Source organism: Haliotis asinina, chromosome 3, assembly GCF_037392515.1.
Source record: "Haliotis asinina isolate JCU_RB_2024 chromosome 3, JCU_Hal_asi_v2, whole genome shotgun sequence".
NCBI classification, from domain to species: domain Eukaryota; kingdom Metazoa; phylum Mollusca; class Gastropoda; order Lepetellida; family Haliotidae; genus Haliotis; species Haliotis asinina.
In genome coordinates, this window is record NC_090282.1 from 68,244,017 (window position 1) to 68,269,808 (window position 25,792).

General features: G+C 43.3%; 1 protein-coding gene across 1 annotated transcript; it reads left to right on the top strand.

The window, feature by feature from the left end:
- The first annotated feature begins 501 nt into the window (after positions 1-501).
- On the top strand, positions 502-18,092 carry LOC137278362 (vesicular glutamate transporter 2-like). The gene is made up of 12 exons (XM_067810652.1): positions 502-958; positions 6,688-6,863; positions 7,363-7,505; positions 8,160-8,274; positions 9,324-9,411; positions 10,414-10,500; positions 10,615-10,751; positions 11,889-12,038; positions 12,428-12,560; positions 15,370-15,480; positions 15,722-15,846; positions 17,066-18,092. Exons 2-12 carry the CDS (start codon positions 6,702-6,704, stop codon positions 17,357-17,359), a joined length of 1,545 nt encoding a protein of 514 aa, XP_067666753.1. The 5' UTR covers positions 502-958; positions 6,688-6,701; the 3' UTR covers positions 17,360-18,092.
- The last annotated feature ends 7,700 nt before the right edge of the window (positions 18,093-25,792 follow it).

A 25,792-nucleotide genomic window follows, 5' to 3' on the forward strand; every position in this document is an offset into this window, starting at 1 on the left:
GCACTTTTCCTAGAAACTTATGTTACATTACCTTTTCAAAGTAGGATTTGTTTGGCTAACAAGATTTAGGACAACAAAGCATAGGTTACCAACAGGGCGATGGCTAAAAAGTTTGTAATCTTTGTAATCAAGGTATACGTGACTAATTCCATTTTTAGTAATATGGCCATCACTTGTTGCAAAACGAACATCCTTTCTATTGACATATTTCTGTGTGAACCCATTAATCTGCCAATAAATCTTTCTCGTGAAATCTGATAGTCAACCACTCATTATCAAATTATCCAAGTATGTAAAACACTATTTGTGCCCCTTCAAACGATATCATGTGAATATTCTGTATATATACATATATGCTGAGTGCGAGTGGCCACATACAGTTTGACGGTAGCTATATGTGTCCAACTTGTCTAAAAGCACTGATACAAATAACGTTTTGTGATAGTAATAGTTGAATAATCCTATGCCCTCATATCAGATATACCATACATCGGCTTGCACACTGGTATATACAGCGATAGATAAGACATACATAGTTGGCGAAACACATCCTGTTTCTACGTCAAAGTGTCAGTACTTTGTAAAAGGAAGTATTTCAGATCACCGTTCAGCTTGAGGACCATGGTTCATGATGTGGTTTAATATGTAACTCGTAGTTTCACCATTTGCTATTCACATACGGATGTTTATGTGGGAGTACACAGGCTGAGGATCACAACGACCCTCATCGGTGAGCTGTATAGGTATTCCCGCAAAGCTCCCTTTTCCAAGAAGCCGACAAAGCACATGCGCAGAGAGTTCATGGAAAGCGAGAACTGTCCATTGCACTAAGCACACTTGAACATGGGTAATAGCACACTTGAACAGAGGTTATACTGCGTTAGTATCCTGTGGCAGTTCCAGTTTCAGGTGGAGAAAATCTTCAACCCTTGACTCTCTAACCTTCTGTTCCTGCAAGGTAAGTGTATTAATATTGTCTCGGTATAAAATCGGACTTTGTTCGACATTCTGACATTGTTTTTAAAAAACAGTAAGTTAAACACGGGTTGGCAGGGGCGCAACCCCCTTGTTTAAAAAGCCCGGTCTTATACATGGTTGTTGCTGAAAAAAAGCTGGACAGCCCGCAATACTATCCAAATATGAAGTTTTGTATCCTGTGGTGCTTACACGAGAAAATGACTTGCTACGCGCCTGGTTTGTAAGTCAATTATTTATTGTGTATTTTCTGCATTACATTTAGCAATTTCAGTATATAACCGCTTAGGTGAATAATGAGATATTGTTAATATTGATAACTAAAGATGAGCCTCCCAACATTCGTTATTTGGGGATTATTTGAGGAAATTGCATTTGTAGGATAACTCCTTTAACCCAAGGAGATAAACTGTTCTCTTCGTCTCTTGTGGGAGGCAGTCGTCACTTGTGGTTACTCACGGGTGGTCCAGGGCAGGATGCAGCATGACGTTCTGCATTTCCATAAACACAGCGAATGCACGAACGCATGGGTGGGGCAGCTTGCCCTCCAGCCGTCACTTAATATAGAATCACGAAATATCTACTTGTCACATGACTCGTGAAAGCCCGGGATAGAACAGGCCTTCAGCAACCCATGCTTGCCATGTAAGGCGACTGTTCTGGTCATAAGAGGCGACTAACGGGATCGGGTGGTCAGGTTCGCTGACTTGGTTGACACATGTCATCGGTTACCCATTGCGCAGATTGATCACTGGATTGTCTTCTCTATAATTGTCGATTATTTACAGACCGTCACCTTATAGCTGGAATATTGCCTGGTGGGGCGTAAAATATACTCACTCACTCACTCACTTGTCACATAACGGTGTATATGTGTTCACTAAAGTGTGAGCAAAGCATTCCGTGTATATTACTCACTGAAGTAACACAAATCGTAAAGTGCGTTCATAAAAAGCCTATTGCGTTAGTGTTAAATACACCATTGAGTTTTTGCTCGTTGCAATCTGATTAATGGTTTGAAATCTGGTGACTGCGAGCAGGTTTGAAGTATGCATAACCAGCTATAAAAAGAGGAAACTTAATGAAAGCATCGAAATCCAAGGTGAGAGAAACCAGCCATACCAAACCAAATTTCAGGTTGCCTTCTTCCTGATGTTGATGGATTATTCCTAAGTGGCAGAGAACCACTCACTCACTCACTCACTAGATTTTGTGAGCAAGATTTATCTAATGTCACGTAAACAACAAAAAGAAGTTGTTGTAAGTAAAAATTTTCATGTATTCATCTCTGAATGAAGCCTATATGCCGTGCAGGAAAAGGGTGTTGTCTGTCTCTGTGACGTCCCAGGTGAGTGACCTCAGCTGCAGTAAACCGGCGCTGCTTGTGCGACGGCGCTTTTGCATGTGCACCTTCGCACGTGTCCTATCACCTCCCATGTCGTCACACTAAACTCAGCCATTGAAAGGATCCATACAGAATGTATTTGCTTTTATGCAAGTGCTGTCATGTTAGACAGACACAGATTCACGATTCTAATCTCCAGTGACGTCATCCCATGGTTATTTGGAACTGTTATAGCTTTGAAAAAATATATATTGACTTGAGCTTACTGTTCTCACCATGGGGACTTATATCAGAAAAGTCACACCAAAAATAGCATCAGGGCATGTGTCGTCTATACCAGAATGTTATCGTGACAATTCTTACCCACATGCCTTTTTTGCTTGATTGGGGCGGTGTGGTAGCCTAGTGGTTAAAGTGTTCGCTCTTCACGCTGAAAACACGGATTTACTTCTCCACATGGGTATAAAGTTTTCCACAGACGTGATATTGCGGGAATAGTGCTAAAACCACACTCACTCTCATGCAAGCCTTTGCGGTTCTCATGGGACGTTCAGGCGTTCTACAGAATGTCACCTGACCATGACTGATTGTATAAAGATTCTCCCTCTCAGAAATGTTTTTTTGTGCATTTGTCACACACATGACAAATGTAAGTCAAGCCATACATGCATGTCAGCAAGGTACACGTAACGTCTATGTCTCGACAAAAGGTGAAACTAAACCACTGCCCGACGTCCCGGTCCAGCGTTATTTTCTGTTGGGCAAGCAAATTTGTATCTCAAGCGGTACTTGTGACCAGTGGACTTTCCAATCTTAATTATGTTGCTTATTTAAAATATCATCAACGGTATAATCAACAAATTATCAGGGCAAGTGATTTTATATGTGCCACTATACCGGATTACAGCAGCAATTTTAAACTTGTATGTACCCCAGCCTGAGTTTCGTGTGTTGAAGATATATTGCTGTTACACGTGATAGATTTCCGGCTTTTAGGGACAGATGGGCACTGTGTACAGTGGCATGTGTACACACACAGAAACAAAACCCACAAAATAATCATTTTCCCCAACACGTTTCAGATTCACATCTAAGAGGGACATTCTTGCTGTCAGTATTGTGTGGGTTTCCATTTCAACAGTACCTCTGGTAATCTATTACAAGCACTTGCTACCAGCACAATAATCTGCCAAACTTGAAATAACCGTTGTAAAAGATATTCCCTCTGTGAGTTATCGTTGGTCATACAACCACAATCATAACAGGGAGGGTTAAGACCCACACATCAAGTGACAACCCGTTATTATGCGCTATACAACTTCCGTCATTCCATGCAAACCCCGTTATATGATGACATCTGGAAGTCCCGCTATAAATGACCCTCTTTCAAACGACCATACTATGGACGGGTTATAACTGACCTTCAGCAGCAGGGCTGTCGCAAGAGGCGACTAACGGGACTCAGGTCAGGCTCGCTGACTTGGTTGATAGTATCCCAAAATAGTGTAGATCGATGCTGACGCTATTGATCACTAGATTGTCTGGTTCAGACTCCACCACTTCCCCCATTTATCGGGAATAGTGCTGAGTGCGGCGTTAAACAACCAACCATAGCAAACCACTGTTCTAACAATCCTGACGTACACGGTTCAACCAGGATCTACTCCCCGCCCTGTTTTGACAACCCTGACGTGTACAGATCAACCAGGGTCTACTCCCCACCCTGTTCTGACAACCCTGACGTGTACAGATCAACCAGGGTCTACTCCCCACCCTGTTCTGACAACCCTGACGTGTACAGATCAACCAGGGTCTACTCCCCACCCTGATCTGACAACCCTGACGTGTACAGAGCAACCAGGGTCTACTCCCCACCCTGTTCTCTCAACACACAATACTCAATGCCACTCTCAACAGCCTAACGTGCGCCCACGACCTGGACAAAGGCGAGGCTGTTTCTATTACAGTGTTTAGTGTCTTGGGCGTGATATGGAACTAGTGCACAGGGAGACTCATTTTGCCGATTGCAGCGTACATGTACTGTGGAGGGGACGGAGGGGGTCGGGTGGGATGAGAAGGTCATGTCTGTTAGCATTCAATGAGTGAGTGAGTAAGTGAGTTTGATTTTACGCCGCACTCAGCAATATTCCAGTTATATGGCGGCGGTCTGTAAATAATCGTGTCTGGATCAGACAATCCAGTGATCAACAACATGAACATCTATCTACGCAATTGGGAACCGATGACATGTGTCAGCAAGCCTGACCACCCGATTCCGTTCGTCGCCTCTTACGACAAGCATAGTCGCTTTTTATGGCAAGCGTGGGTTGCTGAAGGCCTATTCTACCCCGGGACCTTCACGGGTCTGTTAGCATTCAAAGTCAGGCTTATCGTATGTGTTTTATGAGCATCATTACTGCAAGTGTATTTTCCTTGTAACTATGTTGCACGACCTGATAACATGAACTATATATGACCACCACACATATGGGGTAAGTGTTAGTATATATCGAACTTCTATGGTTCACCTCTGTGCGTCACAGTAGACATGACATAATGATCCAGGAAGAAATATGGTGAGTGTTTGTTGTTCGTCTATTCTTTGTATTATAATGGTGTATTTGAGTGAGTGACCTTAGTTTTACGCCGCATTATTCCAGCTATATGGCGGCGGTCTGTAAACAATCCAGTCTGGACCAGACAAATTAGTGATCAACAGCATGAGCATCGAAGGGTAAGCCATATATCCGAAACGGGTGGGTAATGTACCCAGATACCCTACTCAGAACCCGGACCCATTATGATTTTGTGACTACAATATTAAACAATGTAAGCTATTATCATTCCATGATTCAAAGGTTGTATTGTCTAATTACAGTCACTCATATCGACTATATTACACTACTGAAGAACTTACAAATTATTTTAGCCAACGAGAAGAAAAATATATTGTCATTTCTTACCAACTTGATTTAACACAATGGGTATCTGAGTAGGGTAGGGTAACAGGGGATGGGGTATCCGGATGGGGTGCGCTATGCTCAGTGACTGTGCAGATGGCAGAGTACGGGTTTGGCGACTCTGAAATGAACGGCATCAGCATAACACCATCGAATAGCATGACAATTGCGATGATGGGTCAGTCATGCTATGGGGCGCCATCACCTACGACGACAGAACCGAACCGTAGTGACGGACGTTTGACTGGTGCACAGTACCATGCTGACGTCCTTATGTCCTGTGGCAGAATCGTTTGCAAGGATGAAACGGGGAATTTCAACAGGACAATGTTCATTCCCACGCAGTTCATGTATGAGCTGATTTTCCAAGGAACAGTCACGTCACATTGTTGCCTTGGCCTGCGAAAGGTTAGGACATGGACCCCACTGAACATTTATGTGATGTGTTTTGTGTAAGGGTTCGTGAGAGGCGTGCTCCACCTAAATTTTGATCATGTTTGGTGACTCCAGCAGGAGTTGTGTGTTATCTGAGGGCTACAGTTAGGGCACTTATTGGAGGCATGTCAAGACGGTTGAGAGCACATGAGGGACACACTCGATACTGACTTTCTTTATTTAAACTGAATACAATGACTCGAATCTGTAATATTTGGCGTAATCTGAAATTTTATGCGATCCCTAATTTTGGTTTCTCTCAGTAATATGAGGTATGAGGTATTTCATGATTTTAGAGTTTAGATGCAGAAGATATCCTTTATGAATATTATACAATAATGGAACAGTTACACTTGTTTATGTAAAACGAAGGCAACAGAATGTTGAAGTTGTGTTAGTGAGCTGTAGGTGTTAATGTTGTGAGCTTTCTGGGCGAGGGCAACTGCATGAACAAATAATAGTAGATGCATTTGTGCTCCAAGCAAGATTATGTTTTAATTGCTTATTTTACGAGGTTATTTTAAGATGATTTTTGATGTGCATGTGGTAGCTTGAGTAGGTGGACTTTGTTATCAATACTCCTTAAAAATACATGTATATGAATAAAACTTTCGCTTGTGATTTGTTTCCAAATGATGCATTTTCGCACCTTGAGGTTAAAGCGTTCGCTCGTCACTTTGAAACTCTGGGTGCAGTTCCCAACATGGGTTCTTTGTAGGCAGCCCATTTCTAGTGCCCCTCGTCATGATATTTCTGGAGTACAGCTGAAAGCATCATAAAACGTAACTTAATCAACCCATCACTTCAACAGACTCGAAAACCTAAGTATGATCAGGGGGTTGGTTGCCTCTGACATTGTTAGGACTGAAATGCTGTTAACATAGTACAAACTTCTTCAAGATAGATGTGTAGCAAATGTTATTTTTGGGTTTATGTCTGGTATGATGTCCTGAGATGATATGTTTTTTGCAGCTCAACATACAACGATGACGTGCTGCGCTGACTGCCCCAGACGTTACTTGGTGGTCTTCCTGGGCTTCATTGGGCTTCTTGTTTCCATTGGCTTCCGAACATGTTTCGCCCTCGTCATGGTTCATGTGACGAATCACACGTCCACAGAACGTGATGACAGTTCCCTGTTTCACAATGTGAGTGTTAAGGAGGGCTACGCTCTGACTAAACCTACTGGTATCATTTACAGTTGTTCAGAGCTTTTGATGAGTGTCTGACTACTTGAGTGTATTGACGTCAATAACAGCAGTAGCATACACATTGTTCAGCACTTACTATTTGCAGGATGTGTTTACTGGTGTAAGTGTTTCACCTGTTCTAATACTGTATGGTGTATTGCAGTAAGAAAAGAATGGTTGGGTCCAGTCAGTAATGAGATCTGTTGACAGGTGTAAGGTTTCCATCTGTTCTTCTAATACTTTATTGGAGTAAGGAAAATAGGTTTAAGTTCATTCATGTGTTGATGTGGTTGGCTGGAAGGAAAGAAAGATTCATCTCTCCTAGGAATATGTCATATTCTTGAAGGACTTCTGATTGTGCTAGTCCTGTCCGTACTAATAGGTTTCAAATAGATTTCATAAAATGTAATTGTATTTATGTATCACTTCTTTCATATCCTATTTTCGTATGTGGCAGTGTACGACGACAGGCACTTCTTGGGACCTGCAGCTCAACATAGAACCAAGTCATGTATTCCTGTTACACACTGCCTTCTACTGTGGTAGTCTAGTAACCCAGATACCAGGCGGTATTCTGGCGACTAGATACTCCCCAAAGTGGTAGGTGATATCCATGAACAGCGGTAGTTTCGTCACTGAGATACCAGACGGTATTGTGGTTACCAGATACTACCCAAAGAGGTAGTTGATATCCATTAATAGTACTGGTCTCGTCACCCAGATATCAGGCGGTATTCAGGTTACTAGATACTACCTTATGTGGTAGGTGATATCGATGAACAGCGGTGGTCTCGTCACTGAGATACCAGACTGTTAGATACAGCCCTAAGTGGTAGGTCTGGTCACTCAGATTCCAGGCGTAGCTGCTTCATGTCCCCGAGCTGTGAAAAGACTTAAGAAAGACCATTCATCTTTCTGCAATGTCTTGCAATTAGAACTATTAAGATACACTAAGAAGATCCGGATTAGCATTGGTCTTCGGCAACCCATGCTTGTCTTAAGAGGTTACTAACGTGATTGGGTGGTCAAACACCCGCATCATCTTCGTAACCCAACTGCGTCGGTCGATGCACATGGTGTTGATCTCTGGATTGACTGTTTTACGGATTCGACAATTTACGGATCGCCGCCATATTGCTGTAATATTGCTGAACAAACAAACAAAAATTGATATAATGATTGTCCATGGAGTATGGTTTTATATCATATGTTCCTTTCACCGTGTACTTATACACATTGTCTACCCTCCGTCAGGGTGTGCGGACTGAGTATAGTGATGAGCAGTGTGTTGTTCCTGGTGCTGCCCACGGCCATCCAGTTCAACCTCCCAGCCGTGTATGTCATCCGGGTCCTCCAGGGGCTAGTCGAGGTATGTCGTTGTCACTCAACCCATTGATATGGATTGAGTCATAGAACTGGCTCATTTTGATTTTTAAGAAGCTCACATAATGAAACGCGTTGGACAAACGCTTCTGTCTCTGTCTGTTAGGGATTTCTTCCACAGACATAAAATAAGTGGCTTGTGACGAAGTCGGGTAAGTTTCGGTAAGGGAGGTAACTTTGACAAGCGTCCAAAGTCCTGTTTAACATAGTGCATATCCTATGTTCTACTGCTAGACACATATCAGATGATCCTGCGCACTGGGCGAGTACACTTGGCTGCTACAGGTAGCTTGACGATTATGCACGTGCAACACATTCTAACCGTGACATGAAATCAACACCGCATATTCCTCCGAATGACAAGACTGCAATTTCAGGCATAAGATACTGATATTCCACGCTAACCTTTAGTTAAGACGGAGACAAATAGATGATTGGGGCATTGACAAGCATTTTAGATATTGTTTTAAAAAATCCCAGGAAAATGTCGTTTGCTTCGTGAAATGTATCGGTGGTCCTAAACATATTTGCTCAGTATATTGTGTTGATTCAATTCGTTGGGATTGTACCTGTTCCCAAATAGAGTGTGCTATAACAATTCATGCGTGAAACGCACGGGGAAAATGAACTTCTCGATATTTATCAGACAACCTGTCTCCCTCTTGTTTCAAGTGGATCGTTCTGTGGGGCGTTCCCAAGTATGCAAATTGGGGTCATCTTATATGTGTTTACCAGTAGATGTCAAGCACCAAGCAAGTATTAATTATGAAAACCTACTTCAGTATATCAGTAATCAAGGAAACTGCTTGTTTTGTACTCTCCACAATCAATGGCTTGTTTCTACCATTGACTGTTGGTGTTAGGGTCAAAGGAAATTAGCCAGTGTTATGAAGCAGGGATTGACATTCAAGTCAGTGTTATGAAACAATACATTTTTATCTTCACGGAATTTATTATGTCGAGCATTGGGACTGTTAGTCCTTTTTCTGATATCTCTTGATTATGATTGCAATTTAAGATATTACTGTCTTTCAGGGTTGTTCGGTACCTGCTCTGAATGGCGTCATTTCCGCCTGGGCTCCAAGAACGGAGAGGAGCCGGATGATAACCATAGCATATGCTGGTAGGTGTTTAATTCAGTGATAATAATAGTGAAATAAAACACACACTTACGCACACACGTACGCACACGCACATGCACGTATCTATCACAGTAACCCTACAGCCACTGACATCGCTGTTTCTTTACACACTTACTATTTTGAGAGATCAAACTAGGGAAATCTCTGATGCATCAGCCCTTTTCACTCTGTGCGTGCATAGACGTACCTGAAGGCCCCCAACCTAACGTCATGCGAACGTTAACGTTAGTCGTGATATGGCGTGATGATGTTCCGTCCCTGTGCACAGAACCCAGGTCACAAATCAGTTCAAGTTAAACAATGTCACTCACGGAGAGTTATTGGATGGGTGACCGTGTCTGGCAGCTTGACTCCTGCGAGTTTCTAGTCCTTCAGTCCTTTCCCATAACGAAAACGAAGCACACCTTACACATACGGCCTCACCCAAGGCAAGTGGGTTTGTTCATAAATTGATTCTGTTCACCCAGCAGTGAATGGGTACCCGCTTTCGGATAAGTCATGTCGCTGTCAATCTGGTAACGCTTCAAAGATAATTAGGGTTGTCCGGCTTAATACTGTGTTGGCGCTTTGCGTGGAAACAGCCGTTTTATTAATAGCAATTATTATCATCACTCTTACTCACAAACGCTATTGAATATTGTTTATTAGAGGGTAGCGGGATAGCCGCACCAGACAACAGTTGTGGTCTGTCTGAAAGACAGGTACTGCGATGTTAAATGTATTCACGAACATCGTACTGGCTCTACAGTTGTGGCAAAGGTGTACAACAGCTAAGTCAGCAGTATACACATCGTAGACACACGATTACATCCTAGTATATTCTGTATATTCACACATTGTAAATTATAAGGAATACAACAGTGTAATTAAGTACATTTTAGTAATGGATTTAATAAAGTTTGACATAAGTAATGGGCATTGTATATAAATGGTTGGCTTAATGAGGATAGAATATGAAGTCAGCTGCAAATTTTACAATGCAGGTGCATACATCAGCCCCGCCATTGCCCTCATCACATCTGGAGCCTGTTCCTGCTATGTCAGCTGGAACAGCATCATCTACATCTACGGTAGGTGGCACTCCTTCTGTGGCAATAATGGGTCTATATTTGAAACACGTGAAATGTGTCTGCACTTTTTCTATCATATCAAATACATTTTAAAGTATTGTCCTGGTTGTGCAGGTGGATGCGGTGTGGTGTGGTCAATAGTCTGGATGTTCTGTGTCTATGACAACCCCAAGCACCATCCTAGGCTGGGAGAGAGGGAGAGAGAACTGTTCTGTGTGGAGGAGGTCGTCATCAACAGGCCTGAACAGACGGTATGAAATCGACAAGACATTAGCAAACGACAAATATTTCTACATCCAAAAGCCACAGCCACAACCACCTCGATCTCCACCTCCATATCCACAACCACCTCCACATCCAATTCCACATCCAAATCCACATCCACATCCACATCCACATCCACATCTACATCCACAACCACATCCACATCCACATCCACATCCACATCTACATCTACATCTACATCCACATCTACATCCACATCCACATCCACATCCACATCTACATCCACATCCACATCCACATCCACATCCACATCCACAACCGCCTCCTCCTCCATATATCCACAACTACCGTCACATCCACATCTACCTCCACTACCATGTCCACGTCCACGTCCACAACCACAACCACACCCTCCACCTACACCTCCACATCCATAATCTACATCCATCTCCACATCCACTACCACACCCACCGCCTCCATATCCACAACTACCTCCGCATCCACACCCACCTCCACTACCACTACCATGTGCACGTCCACGTCCACACCCACATCCATATCTACAACTATATACACATCCACGACTACATCCACATCCTCAACGACATCCACATCCCCATCGGCATCCTAACCATATCCACATACGCACCCACAACAACAACCACATCCATATCCACATCCACATCCACCACCTTATCCACATCCACAGCCAAAAGCACAGCCACTTCCACAAGCAGACCCACACCCACACCCACACCCACAACCACAACCACAACCACAACCACAACCACAACCACAACCAGACCTACAACCACCTCCACATCCACATTCCCATCCACAACCACAGCCATAGGCACAGTCACTTCCACAACCAGACCCACAGCCGCAACCACATCCACAACCCATAACCACAAGCACATCCACATACACACCTTTAACTACATCCACATTCTCATCCACACCCACATCCACATTCTCCTGTGGTAGTATCGGTTATCTCAACAAAAGTTCACTGACTGCCCTTATAGCAACAGAATTTTGCTATTCAGAAAGTTCAAATCTTCACCAGAAATGCCTTCACTTTGCGCTAGCTATTATAAGGGTAAAGGTTATTGAGATAGTAGAAGAGGCGGAATTTCATCATCCATCTAAAATTTTGTAGGCGGAGATTATTCCTTGGGGAGGTATTCTGACGTCACTTCCGGTGTACGCCATCATCGTCGGTGCCTTCTGTCGGAACTGGATCTTCTCAATGTTGATAACCCAGCAGCCACAATATTTCAAAGAGGTGTTCCACATGACCACTGCTGACGTAAGACGCCTAGTTAATTGCATGAATGTGATCATTTGCCCCTCAGCTGTAAGGTACCATCAGGTACCACACCACGAAATGTTTAAACACTAACTTCCTGACCGCTTGTCCACAAATCAACTTCCGATTGAACCACTATACCCTCCAACTGTTCAATAGACATAGATTCATGGCGTCATCCCATTGTCAGTTGGAAGTTTTGTTTTTTAAGAAACATTTAAATTTTGTTTTAGTGACTTGGTCCTATTTTTTTCTTATTTTGAGGGCTTGTAACGTCCTATTCCCTCAAATGCTACTCCACACTCCACTCACACTATCAAGGTCCCTGAACTATAGTGCTGTGTATGGTCTAAATACATTACTTCTTGTGATGCGTATGTCTTTTGCAGATCGGATTTCTGTCAGCTGTACCCCACGTTTTGATGACAGTTGTGGTGATAACAGGCGGCTTTGTCGTCGACAACTTCATCAAACGAGACATATTTTCTACAACGGTAGCCAGGAAGCTGTCGGAAACAATTGGTAGGTCACTTATGTATCATTACCAACTACATCTAAACGGAAAGTATATGGCAGTTACCTGTGTCGCTAGTGCGGCCATATCACGGGTCCTGTTACTGGGTACATGTGGCAGTTACCTGTGTCTCCATTGCGGCCATATCAGGGGTCCTGTTACTGGGTACATGTGGCAGTTACCTGTGTCTCCATTGCGGCCATATCAGGGGTCCTGTTACTGGGTACATATGGCAGTTACCTGTATCTCTAGTGCGGCCATATCAGGGGTCCTGTTACTGGGTACATATGGCAGTTACCTGTGTCTCCATTGCGGCCATATCAGGGGTCCTGTTACTGGGTACATATGGCAGTTACCTGTATCTCCATTGCGGCCATATCAGGGGTCCTGTTACTGGGTACATGTGGCAGTTACCTGTGTCTTTAGTGCGGCCATATCACGGGTCCTGTTACTGGGTACATGTGGCAGTTACCTGTGTCTCTAGTGCGGCCATATCAGGGGTCCTGTTACTGGGTACATATGGCACTTACCTGTGTCTCTAGTGCGGCCATATCAGGGGTCCTGTTACTGGGTACATATGGCAGTTACCTGTGTCTCTAGTGCGGCCATATCAGGGGTCCTGTTACTGGGTACATATGGCAGTTACCTGTGTCTCCATTGCGGCCATATCAGGGGTCCTGTTACTGGGTACATATGGCAGTTACCTGTATCTCCATTGCGGCCATATCAGGGGTCCTGTTACTGGGTACATGTGGCAGTTACCTGTGTCTTTAGTGCGGCCATATCACGGGTCCTGTTACTGGGTACATGTGGCAGTTACCTGTGTCTCTAGTGCGGCCATATCAGGGGTCCTGTTACTGGGTACATGTGGCACTTACCTGTGTCTCTAGTGCGGCCATATCAGGGGTCCTGTTACTGGGTACATATGGCAGTTACCTGTGTCTCTAGTGCGGCCATATCAGGGGTCCTGTTACTGGGTACATATGGCAGTTACCTGTGTCGCTAGTGCGGCCATATCAGGGGTCCTGTTACTGGGTACATGTGGCAGTTACCTGTGTCTTTAGTGCGGCCATATCACGGGTCCTGTTACTGGGTACATGTGGCAGTTACCTGTGTCTCTAGTGCGGCCATATCAGGGGTCCTGTTACTGGGTACATATGGCACTTACCTGTGTCTCTAGTGCGGCCATATCAGGGGTCCTGTTACTGGGTACATATGGCAGTTACCTGTGTCTCTAGTGCGGCCATATCAGGGGTCCTGTTACTGGGTACATATGGCAGTTACCTGTGTCGCTAGTGCGGCCATATCAGGGGTCCTGTTACTGGGTACATGTGGCAGTTACCTGTGTCTTTAGTGCGGCCATATCACGGGTCCTGTTACTGGGTACATGTGGCAGTTACCTGTGTCTCTAGTGCGGCCATATCAGGGGTCCTGTTACTGGGTACATATGGCACTTACCTGTGTCTCTAGTGCGGCCATATCAGGGGTCCTGTTACTGGGTACATATGGCAGTTACCTGTGTCTCTAGTGCGGCCATATCAGGGGTCCTGTTACTGGGTACATTTGGCAGTTACCTGTGTCGCTAGTGCGGCCATATCAGGGGTCCTGTTACTGGGTACATGTGGCACTTACCTGTGTCGCTAGTGTGGCCATATCACGGGTCCTGTTACTGGATACATGTGGCAGTTACCTGTGTCGCTAGTGTGGCCATATCACGGGTCCTGTTACTGGATACATGTGGCAGTTACCTGTGTCGCTAGTGTGGCCATATCACGGGTCCTGTTACTGGATACATGTGGCACTTACCTGTGTCGCTAGTGTGGCCATATCACGGGTCCTGTTACTGGATACATGTGGCACTTACCTGTGTCTCTAGTACGGCCATATCAGGGGTCCTGTTACTGGGTACATGTGGCACTTACCTGTGTCGCTAGTGCGGCCATATCACGGGTCCTGTTACTGGGTACATGTGGCACTTACCTGTGTCTCTAGTGCGGCCATATCACGGGTCCTGTTACTGGGTACATGTGGCAGTTACCTGTGTCTTTAGTGCGGCCATATCACGGGTCCTGTTACTGGGTACATGTGGCAGTTACCTGTGTCGCTAGTGCGGCCATATCAGGGGTCCTGTTACTGGGTACATGTGGCAGTTACCTGTGTCGCTAGTGCGGCCATATCACGGGTCCTGTTACTGGGTACATGTGGCAGTTACCTGTGTCGCTAGTGCGGCCATATCACGGGTCCTGTTACTGGGTATATGTGGTAAGTACCTTTGTCTTTAGTGCGGCCATATGAGGGGTCCTCTTACTGGGTACAAATGGTAATTACTTGTGTCTGTAGTGCGGCCATGTCAAAAGTCTTGTTGCTGGGTATATGTGGTAATTACCTGTGCCGCCATATCGAAATTCCTGTTGCTGGGTATTTATTCTCAGTGTGATCTTATAAAGTGCTGGTTAAATCAAACCTCGGCGTTATCATATTAAGTATCTTGTTGCTGTGTTCAATATTGAACACCCACCCGTTCTGTCTCTGTTCTGATTTGTATATTGTAATGATCCTGAGTCGCTGACAAGATCCTGTTGCTGGTTTGACTCATGGATTTTCTTACATTGTTGTCTGTTGTTCCATAGATTCGCGTGCTGTATGTTTTCTTTGATCTGCGTGTTCAGATCTATAGTACAATACTACCGTGAAGACCCGGGTAAGAATTTGTCTTGTTGTAAGAATGGACTAACGAGATCTGGTGATCTGGCTGCGGAACGTAACGTGGTAAATACCCTTGTGTTCATTATGATGATATGAAGGAACCTGTTCTAGGGTTCGGTGTGGAAGCAACATGTGTCATGGTCATTGCGTTCGTGGACGACAAGGACAAGGCTTTGGTTCTGCTCTGTGTTGGAGTTGCCTTCAGTGGCTTTGCCATCTCAGGTAAAACAGTATATGTCATATTAAGTGAATTCTTACTTCATTTTAGCAATGTTTGTTATCCTTACTTGTGAAATAGTTTGACGTTTTAACACGTCAAGCCTTGTATAATTGTTCGATGAACGTTGTTTGATATGCCATGCAATGTTCCTTCTAGGTTTAGACACAAACGGGAAACATTCGATATCGACCCCCAGGACGTTACTTCTGACTATGTGCATTTATGTATACTTCCTACCCGTAGGTTATCAAGTGAATCCTCTTGACCTCGCCCCCAAGTATGCCAGCGTTGTGACAGGTCTGGCAAGACTGGGCATGTTGGGTGCCGTTCTCAGCACCGTGGTGGCCTACTTCGTGAGGGACATAGTCGTGAGTAATATTGATGATTTTTTCTACCCGTGAAGATACGAGTTAGAATTGGTCTTCAGTAACCTATTCTTGTCTTAAGAGAGACGGGATTGAGTGGTCAGGTTTGCTGACTTGGTTGACACATGTCATCGTATCCCAATTGCGTTGAACGATGCTCATGATGTTGATCACTGGACTGGCTGGTCGAGACTTGGTTTTTTATAGCTGGAATATTTCTGGTCTTCAGTAACCTATTCTAGGTGCGGCGTAAAACTAAACTCCCTCACTCACTGTTATTCACATCTTGAGAGGAATCCAAGAAAATTGTCCTTTGATACCAGAAGCCCTTAGTGTAGATGAACACAATTGCTTGCCGGACCCCCAGAATCCCCGTATGTCCTCAAATGCAGAATAGAGATCAGGTACAGGTGTCAGTTAATGCATGATATACTCTGAGTAGCTTCACCTTTCCTCCGATACACCCACTTGTCCTCCGATGCAGGATTACCTTGTACCACAGTATCTTGTGATGTGGCATGGGGGCGGTGGCGTAGTGGGTAAACATTCGCTCGTCACGCCGAAGACCCTGGTTCGATTCTCACAAGGGTTCTATGTGTGAAGCCCATTCCTGGTGTCTCCGTCGTGATATTTCTGGAATATTGCTAAAAGCGGTGCATGTAAATCCATACTCGCTTACTCACTGTAATATAGCATGGGCTTCCAGTACACCCGTGTGTTATTTAATGCCCTGTACCGGTATATTCTTTGATGGTTCCGTGTCTGGTTTAATTCGGGGTACATCTGGCAATCTCTCTCTCTCTCTCTCTCTCTCTCGCTCTCTCTCTCCCTCTCTCTCTCTCTCTCTCTCTCTCTCTCTCTCTCTGTATATATATATATATATATATATATATATATATATATATATCCGTTTTGGGGATTGTGCTGTATTGTATTGGGGATTGTGCTGTAGAATTATCCCGTGCCAGGGTTATAGTCTCTGCTCTAATATTCATGACTGAACAAAAATAGGTATCAATGTTATCTAGTTCGAACCACCATGATTATTATTTAATTAGGAGTATGGGGTAGACGAGAGGTTAAAGCGTTTTCTCATCACGACGAGAACCTAGGTCCGTTTCTGGTGTCCCTAGCTATGATGGTGATGGAATGTTGATAAAGTAGCGTCAAACTGCACTCACTCACTCAGTATGGAGTAGTATGAACTGGTTTCTGTCCCTAGTCTGATCCCGCCGAAGTGCCCGAAGCATGGAAAAGACTCTTCATCATCGCCGCCTCCATCCACTTCTTTGGTGTCCTTTTCTACGCTGTCTTCGCATCCGGAAACCGACAACCTTGGTCAGGGTCACAGTCAACGCTGTCAGTCCCCATTACTCAACCTGTCGCAAATGACGACAGGGACGATGACGAAACCACGAGACTGTTACGGCGGCGATTACGGCTTCATCGACCTCAGCTGGTTGATGCCGACAGTTATGAATATGGCTCGACAACCAGATTCCTCAACACTATTTGATATGTGTACATCAGGCTAGATGTCATTTCCTTATCAGAAATTAACTGAAAATTTAAGGCAGAGTAATTGTTAAATGCCTTAAAATCTGAACTGTTGGATGACATTTTTAGGGACGTTTGTGTTCTTACAGGACAAGGGGCGGTGGGCTAGTCTAGTGGTTAAAGCGTTCGCTCGTCACGCCGAAGACCCGGGTTCGATTCCCCACATGGGTACAATGTGTGAAGCCCATTTTCTGGTGTCCCCGCCGTGATATTGCTGGAATATTGCTAAAAGCGGCGTAAAACTAAACTCACTCACTTATTCTTACAGGACAGAGGCTAAAATGTGATTTTGGACTGAGTTTATTTTGAATGCATTGCTAATCACACACCAGTCAGATAAATCGAGCTTGTATTGTGAGCTTTGGCTTGTTGGGTCATGAGATGGTGGTGTCAGTTTTTTGTAATATATGGTGATTGAGTGAGTTTGGTTTTGCGCCACACTCTGCAATATTCCTCGTATATGATCTGTAAATACTTGGACGGGAAAATCCAGTGATCAACAACATGAGCATCGTTCTACAGATGTGGGATACGATGACGTGTCAGCGAATCTGATCACCCGATTCCGTTAGTCGCATCTTACGACAGATCACAGGTATTTTATATAAGGAACCACAGTGGTTTGTGAGCATATCCCCAATGTCATTGAGTTGTGTACATATGGTTTGTGAATAAATATAAAGGCATATGGACACGTTCTTTTTGTTGTTGAGCCAATGTGTCAGTTTGCTCCGTCAGTCTAATTAGTATGTCTCGACGGGGACGTAGGGAACGGATTCAGTGAGAGGATCGAACCCAGGCATTCGGCGTGATGTCTCGGGGTTATCCACCTATTCCACCTAACTTTTCTAGCTTGAACAAAGTCATGCAATTCGTTCTCAAAATTTGCAGGATCAAATTAACAATATTTTACTACATTAAGACTCTTAGCTGACAAAATTCGTAATCTCTGTGTGTCACATATTCCGTGTTTAATCAGGTGAACATTTTACCCCTCTATGCACGTGGTTGTGATGGGTGTCACAGGTGGGACAGGCTGCACCATAAATTTTGCGAGTACCTTTTTTAAAAAAAAACACTTTTCATAATTATTCAAAAACACACTTTCAGTGAAGAATTGATAATCACTACCCCATACATGTCATAACAGACTCGCTGACTTGGCTGACACATATCATCGTATCAAAAATGCGTAGATTGACGCTCACACTATTGATCACGGGAATTTGTGATCCACATTCGATTATTTATAGGACCCCACCACATAAATGGAGTGCGGCGTAAAGCTAAATTCACTCATTCACTCTAAAACATATTTCAGACTGCATCTTGACGTACACTATACAATAATTGTCGCGGTCGCCCAACGTTTATCTATCTATTTACCGCCCATCTCAACAAACATGGTAGTAGAAAGCACCTATGTCATTCCCGATTCGATTCACCGGTTATACCTTCCTCTTCAAGGCTATCCTGGTGAATAGATATTACTCAGCGTCTGTATGTTTAGAGCATCGGCTTTTACGATCCTACACTGTACAAGAAGGATCAATGTAGTGCCGACACCAAAACCAAAAAAAAATAAATAAAAATGGAATATTGCTGAATACGGCGCAAAACAAACAAACAAACAAATATTCCAGTTTTTTACAGTGTTGCATATGATATTTACCCATAAAGTACTTGACTCCATAAAAGCACGATCTGGATTTCAATTAGTGTTACTGAAAAGGGAAATTTATGGATGGGTAAAATGTAAATCCAACGCGATGAGCTGCTGAAATGGTCTGAAGACACCAAGTCAAGCTAGTACACACTGCCATGTACTCTGATCATGTGTCTTCGTGAATATCCTTCTGGTTTCAGTTCACGTTTTAAACGGAACTGATACAATGGCATTTGGAAGGAAGACTGGTGACAGAGGATTTCCTCAAAACACATTATTTCACCCAGGAAACAATGTTTAAAAGCATGACACGAACAACTGAAAAACAACAATTACAATGCACACGGATGACCATGGCTCTTGCACCGTCCTCTCGTGTTATAAGTGTATTCACGTCATCTTCACGTACTCAGTACAATAAGTGTATATGCCATTCCCCTCATCATGACGTGAACAGTACACGAAGAATTGGTCTCGCCGACAAGTCAGTTCAAGCACAGGTGGTACATTGCCCTTCCCCCTTGTGCACGTAGTTCAAGTAGCATTTGTTTCGCTACATCCAGCTCGACACAGTAGCTTAACGTCTGTTTTTCTATTTGGCGGCCATCTCAACAAACACGGTGTTAGAAAGCCCCTGTCACTCCCGATCGCGATCCGAATAACCTGACATACACATTTCAAGCACCGGTTATACCTTTCTCTTCAAGGCTATCCTGGTGTATACAATTTACTCATCCTCTATATGTCTGGCGCATCGAGCCACTAGGGTGCAACATTGTACAAGATGAGTAAATGTACTTCAATGAGGGACAATGGCTAGCCCAGTGGATAAAGCGTTCGCTTGTCACGCCGAAGACCCGTGTACGATGGGTACAGTGTGTGAAGCCTGTTTCTGGTGTCCCCCGCCGTGAAATTGCTGAAACATTGCTAAAAACGACGTAAAGCTAAACTCACTCACCCTCTCACTCACTGTGCTTATACATTTCGAATACCGTGTATACCCTTCTCTTCCCAGTATCCGTGTAGTATTCATATTAGGCAGGGTCTATACCTCCTCATCCCTTATCATTGCAATGTACATTATGATGTGCCTGTCGGGAACTGAATGGCCTGATAGACTACAAACACAGGGCTACGTCTACCACTGAATCTCCGCAACTCCAACCTTGACCTTGGATGCAGCTACATCATACAACTAAAGTATCGTCTACGTAGATGAAAGTATCGTCTACGTAGATGAAAGTATCGTCTACGTAGATGAAAGTATCGTCTACGTAGATGAAAGTACCTCTCCGTAGATGAAAGTATCCTCTCCGTAGATGAAAGTATCGTCTACGTAGATAAAAGTATCGTCTACGTAGATGAAAGTACCCTCTCCGTAGATGAAAGTATCCTCTCCGTAGATGAATGTATCGTCTACGTATATGAAAGTATCCTCTCCGTAGATGAAAGTATCGTCTACGTAGATGAAAGTACCCTCGCCGTAGATGAATGTATCGTCTACGTAGATGAAAGTATCCTCTCCGTAGATGAAAGTATCGTCTACGTAGATGAAAGTACCCTCTCCGTAGATGAAAGTATCGTCTACGTAGATGAAAATATCGTCTACGTAGATGAAAGTACCCACTCCGTAGATGAAAGTATCGTCTCCGTAGATGAAAGTATCCTCTCCGTAGATGAAAGTATCGTCTACGTAGATGAAAGTACCCACTCCGTAGATGAAAGTATCGTCTACGTAGATGAAAATATCGTCTACGTAGATGAAAGTACCCACTCCGTAGATGAAAGTATCGTCTCCGTAGATGAAAGTATCGTCTACGTAGATGAAAGTACCCTCTCCGTAGATGAAAGTATCCTCTCCGTAGATGAATGTATCGTCTACGTATATGAAAGTATCCTCTCCGTAGATGAAAGTATCGTCTACGTAGATGAAAGTACCCTCGCCGTAGATGAATGTATCGTCTACGTAGATGAAAGTATCCTCTCCGTAGATGAAAGTATCGTCTACGTAGATGAAAGTACCCACTCCGTAGATGAAAGTATCGTCTACGTAGATGAAAATATCGTCTACGTAGATGAAAGTACCCACTCCGTAGATGAAAGTATCGTCTCCGTAGATGAAAGTATCCTCTCCGTAGATGAAAGTATCGTCTACGTAGATGAAAGTACCCACTCCGTAGATGAAAGTATCGTCTCCGTAGATGAAAATATCGTCTACGTAGATGAAAGTACCCACTCCGTAGATGAAAGTATCGTCTCCGTAGATGAAAGTATCGTCTCCGTAGATGAAAGTATCCTCTCCGTAGATGAAAGTATCGTCTACGTAGATGAAAGTACCCACTCCGTAGATGAAAGTATCGTCTCCGTAGATGAAAGTATCGTCTACGTACATGAAAGTACCCTCTCCGTAGATGAAAGTATCGTCTCCGTAGATGAAAGTATCGTCTACGTACATGAAATTACCCTCTATGTAGATGAAAGGATCCCCTATGTAGATTTAGGTGCCAAAGGCTTATATGATAAATATAGGTTACACTCTCGCACTAATAATCTTCCACATTGTATTTCTGACGATTGGAAACCGAAACCTTCCCCTTGTCCACGGTCGAGATTTGCAGCGGCAATAAAATCTTCCTCTGCGTGTATGGGATGCAGAACGATGGCGTATGTTCATAGGGACACTAGTAAGGATTCTAGCTCTGAAGAGGAGATGGAACATCATCGGTGATGTTCAGGACAGAACCTGTAATCGCAGATCCGATGGACGCCATTACGTGACTCCATCCTGCCTGGACCCTGTTCACTCCAGAGTCAAGGGCTGTTCTCACTGATCAGCTGTTACCACCTCAAGGGAGAGGAAAATGGATCCGCATAATATAAATAGCTTGTTTGACGTTGTACATCTCACATATTGTTTCAGATGGAAAAGATTCCGTTTACGGCAAGCATGGGTTGCTGAAGGCATATTCTACCCCGGACCTTCACGGGTCGGAGACCAGTGCTAATCCTAGGGAGATAAGCATAATGTAAATATACACCAATGCCTTTGCAGCAATATTGCTTCAGATATGACTTTCACCGGTGTCTCACAAAATACCCATTCTGTTTTCATATATACGCTGAAAACAGGTAGATAGAGACATAGATGGTAGTTGATGTATATCAACAGCTGTGCTGTGGGACGCCCATTCCACGGATCCGTGGCCTCGAATACTTTAACAGATACACACAGTGTTTGCCCATAGAGGTGGAACGGTATACCGAGGTATTAGTAGAACAGCTGCATTTGGCCTTACCAAATGTATTAAAAAAATCGGGTTTTTTTTTCGGTTTTTGTACCGTCATGTTAAAAACCTGTTTTATTCCTTTTCTAAAATGTCTAGTAATTGAATCATGTTGTCCAAATCTATCCATTCTGCCATTTTCCCGGGAGTATGTTCGGAATTGCCTTGAATGTCGTCTGTTTAGATCTACAAGTCAGCAAGACTTGGGTTCCTTTTGCATTTACAGTAGAATACTTTTATAACGAACGCGGATATAACGAACTGACGGCTATAGCGAACTGTTTTAAAAGTCCCGAATTAACCTCTGTATAATCAAATAATGCTCGTGTGACACCTTCTGTAGCTGCGTACATCAGTTAAAGATGTCATCTGCATTAATGACGACTTTGTTACATATCGAAGGTATAAAAATCCCACTGGGTTTATTCAAATACGACGTTAGACTTTAGAATAAATGCAAAAACAGATCTTGATGCTGAAAAAAACAACAACTAATTTCCTAATTTTCTTACAACCACACACGCTTTATGAATGGGTATCAAGTAGAGCATGAACACTGTATTTACTGAGTACATGTTATATCGAGAGGTAAATTTTGTTACGTGACGTGACAAAACTTTCCTCTCATATGTTCTCACTTAATCTATCTTAGAATTTCGAAATTAGTATTGTAACTATTCCAAACTAATACATGGCTGAGATTTCATACGTTTTGGCGCATTAATGTTTAACAGATAAGTTCAGTGGAATTAAGATCAACTGAGTTCCAAGTCTTATGCAAATGCAATTACAATTCGATAAACTGAATAATCAGTGTTTAACTTTGCATCTCGAACCAGCGTCATTTTTTATTCCAATCAATTAAAAACCATTATCAAGGGGAACAATTCATTCATACTTAAATAATACAACAATATCCTTGATACACATCATATTACACATCGATATGTTGTTCCAACTGGTTATCTATGAGCGTGACGACTTGACCTAAAATTAGGTTATATCTACAGACATGTGATCATTCGGCAAAACTGTCAACCTGAGTGACCTTCCGTGAGGGAATACATGCTATTACTAACAATGCCGATGACTGCCCGAAGCATCACTTGCCATTTGCCATCCAGTTCTCAGATGTTGTGTCCATGGTCCCTAGTATGGTGTCCTACCTTCAGTTGTTGGTTATCTATAGCCCGACTATGTATTGTATTGTCCTCTTTAATTAAAAGATTTTATTTTTTCATGCTAGTTTATATCCATATCTGTGATACTCTAGCATTTTTACTGTCCCTCGTTGACAGGTTTTATTCTTCAAAATGTTTTCTTTTTGTATTGTGTAAATTGTTTTCGTCACGAGATATTGCCGATATGACGTTAAAAATTAACTCACACACTCAACTTGTGTTAATTTATTTAATGTATTTAATATAATTCATATAATGATAGCTTGGGTCATTCAGAATCACGTAGATTGAGGTTGAGTATTTCCATGTTAATAAACATGTAAGGTTTAGTTTGGCTCTTGTTGTCAGTTTACTGTATAATGATCGCAATTTCGAAACGGACCGAACTAGAGGCCCTGTAGCGCAATACGTACCGTACCGTGGCGAGAGTGTACCGTTTCACCCCTATTCTTCCAAGTTAGGTAATGCATTATGCGCGGTGAACGAAATTTAGGCGTCGGGATCAAGCCCACCTGTGTAAAAAGCCTTGGCGTCAACTTTTTGTGCACTCTTCCAGTTGTTGCCACAACCCCTTCTGTACAGTACACAACCTTGTGCATTTAAAAGAACTCACGAATCTGGTATATGACGACGTTGGTATATGACCAGATGGTGGCCTCATGAATACATGCAAACACCTAGTTGCGGGTACCAGCAACGTGCTGTAAACGTGGAAAAACCACTGTGACTACGTGTCCCAGTCTACCCAGCTGTGAATGGGTACCTCTTAAGGAGTGTCCCAGTCTACCCAGCTGTGAATGGGTACCTCTTAAGGAGTGTCCCAGTCTACCCAGCTGTGAATGGGTACCTCTTAAGGATGAGAAAGCCGCAATAACTCGATACTCCTAGTAGATGCAAGAAATGCATGTTCCCCAGGGAGTTGAGATTGATAATGCGATGTGCCGTTGAGGTTGACTTCCAATGTTCGAGCGATTTGATCATGTACAAGTTACTTGGAAATTCTGCGCTTTATAAATATCCTATGATAATTATGATAATAATAATCTTGTACAATTTGTAGGTGTTTTACCTCCAGACATTTATGTGTATGGACGATAAAACTACCACCGCAAGCTAAACTCAAACAACTGACAAACACATGCCAAGTCAATTATTAGAAAAAAGTCTTGTTGGGTTATTAGGTGAAGTCTTTTCACAGATCTGTCTAAGTGAGGTTGCTAGGTTTCATCCTCAGCGCAATGTCAGCAGGTTAAATTGGGGTTCGGATAGATTACTTTGATAGGTTTAATGGTAACACAATCATGCAGAATTTGGAATGTTGCAATAGCTTTTCCCAAAGTGCTTGTATCTACAATGGCGAGATGGCTCCATTACTCAAACACACGCACGCACGCACGCACGCACACACACACACACCAGGCGCCTAGCAAGCCATTTGTTTCGTGGAAGTCCGATATTTGCAAAGCCCTTTTTCTTAGAAGCCCGATAGGTTGTAAAACTTTTTATTCAGACAGTATGGAGGGTTTGCCCACTCTTTTCAGCGACAATCATGTGTAAGCACTGGCATTTTTAAACGGTAGCTACGCCCCTGCACCCAGGCAAAGATCTGCACCCAGGCCAAGATCTGCACCCAAGTCAGCGCAAGTCAGCCTCGCATGCATCACACACATATGTGAACGTAAAGTTAGTACGTAGGTGCATGTGATGAAGGCACAGTAGAATAATGCATCTGCATTATTGCAAATAACATACGATTGCATTAATTGCAATAAATCTCTCTAAAGATAAATGAAGTGATCCCTTGGGACTCCCTCTAAACCGCCGTCAACAGTAGACACACAGCTCCTACTGACCTTCCAGATTTCTATACCAGAATATACCCCAATACAATCGGAGATGACATTGAATTTAAACGGAATGTTATATGCATGAAATATAGCTTCTGTCATACTCCGACGTCCTATGATCAGTTACAGCGATGGTGCTTTCATATTGTAGCGATGGCCGCATGCAGGGGCATGCCTGTGCGTTCAATCAAGTAAGAAGTCTTCAGCGGTTATTCACGATATTCGTTAACAACCCTATGGTTTGAGTCGCTAGCAGCAACGCAAACTTATTCTTTCGTTTTTCCACAAACCTACTTCTGAATGATCTCCCTTGTTCACACAAGAGAAAGTAAACCACGACAATATATCATAGGTTCATGCAATGACGTTGAGCTCTAGTGCTCAACCAGGACGACACTTTCCCCCTCAACCTGC

Excerpts from the sequence above, each read along its gene's own strand:
- LOC137278362 (XM_067810652.1), top strand. The coding sequence starts at position 6,702 with ATGACGTGCTGCGCTGACTGCCCCAGACGTTACTTGGTGGTCTTCCTG. Across the intron at positions 6,864-7,362 it reads ACAGTTCCCTGTTTCACAAT|TGTACGACGACAGGCACTTC; the intron begins GTGAGTGTTAAG and ends CGTATGTGGCAG. Across the intron at positions 7,506-8,159 it reads ACTAGATACTCCCCAAAGTG|GGTGTGCGGACTGAGTATAG; the intron begins GTAGGTGATATC and ends ACCCTCCGTCAG.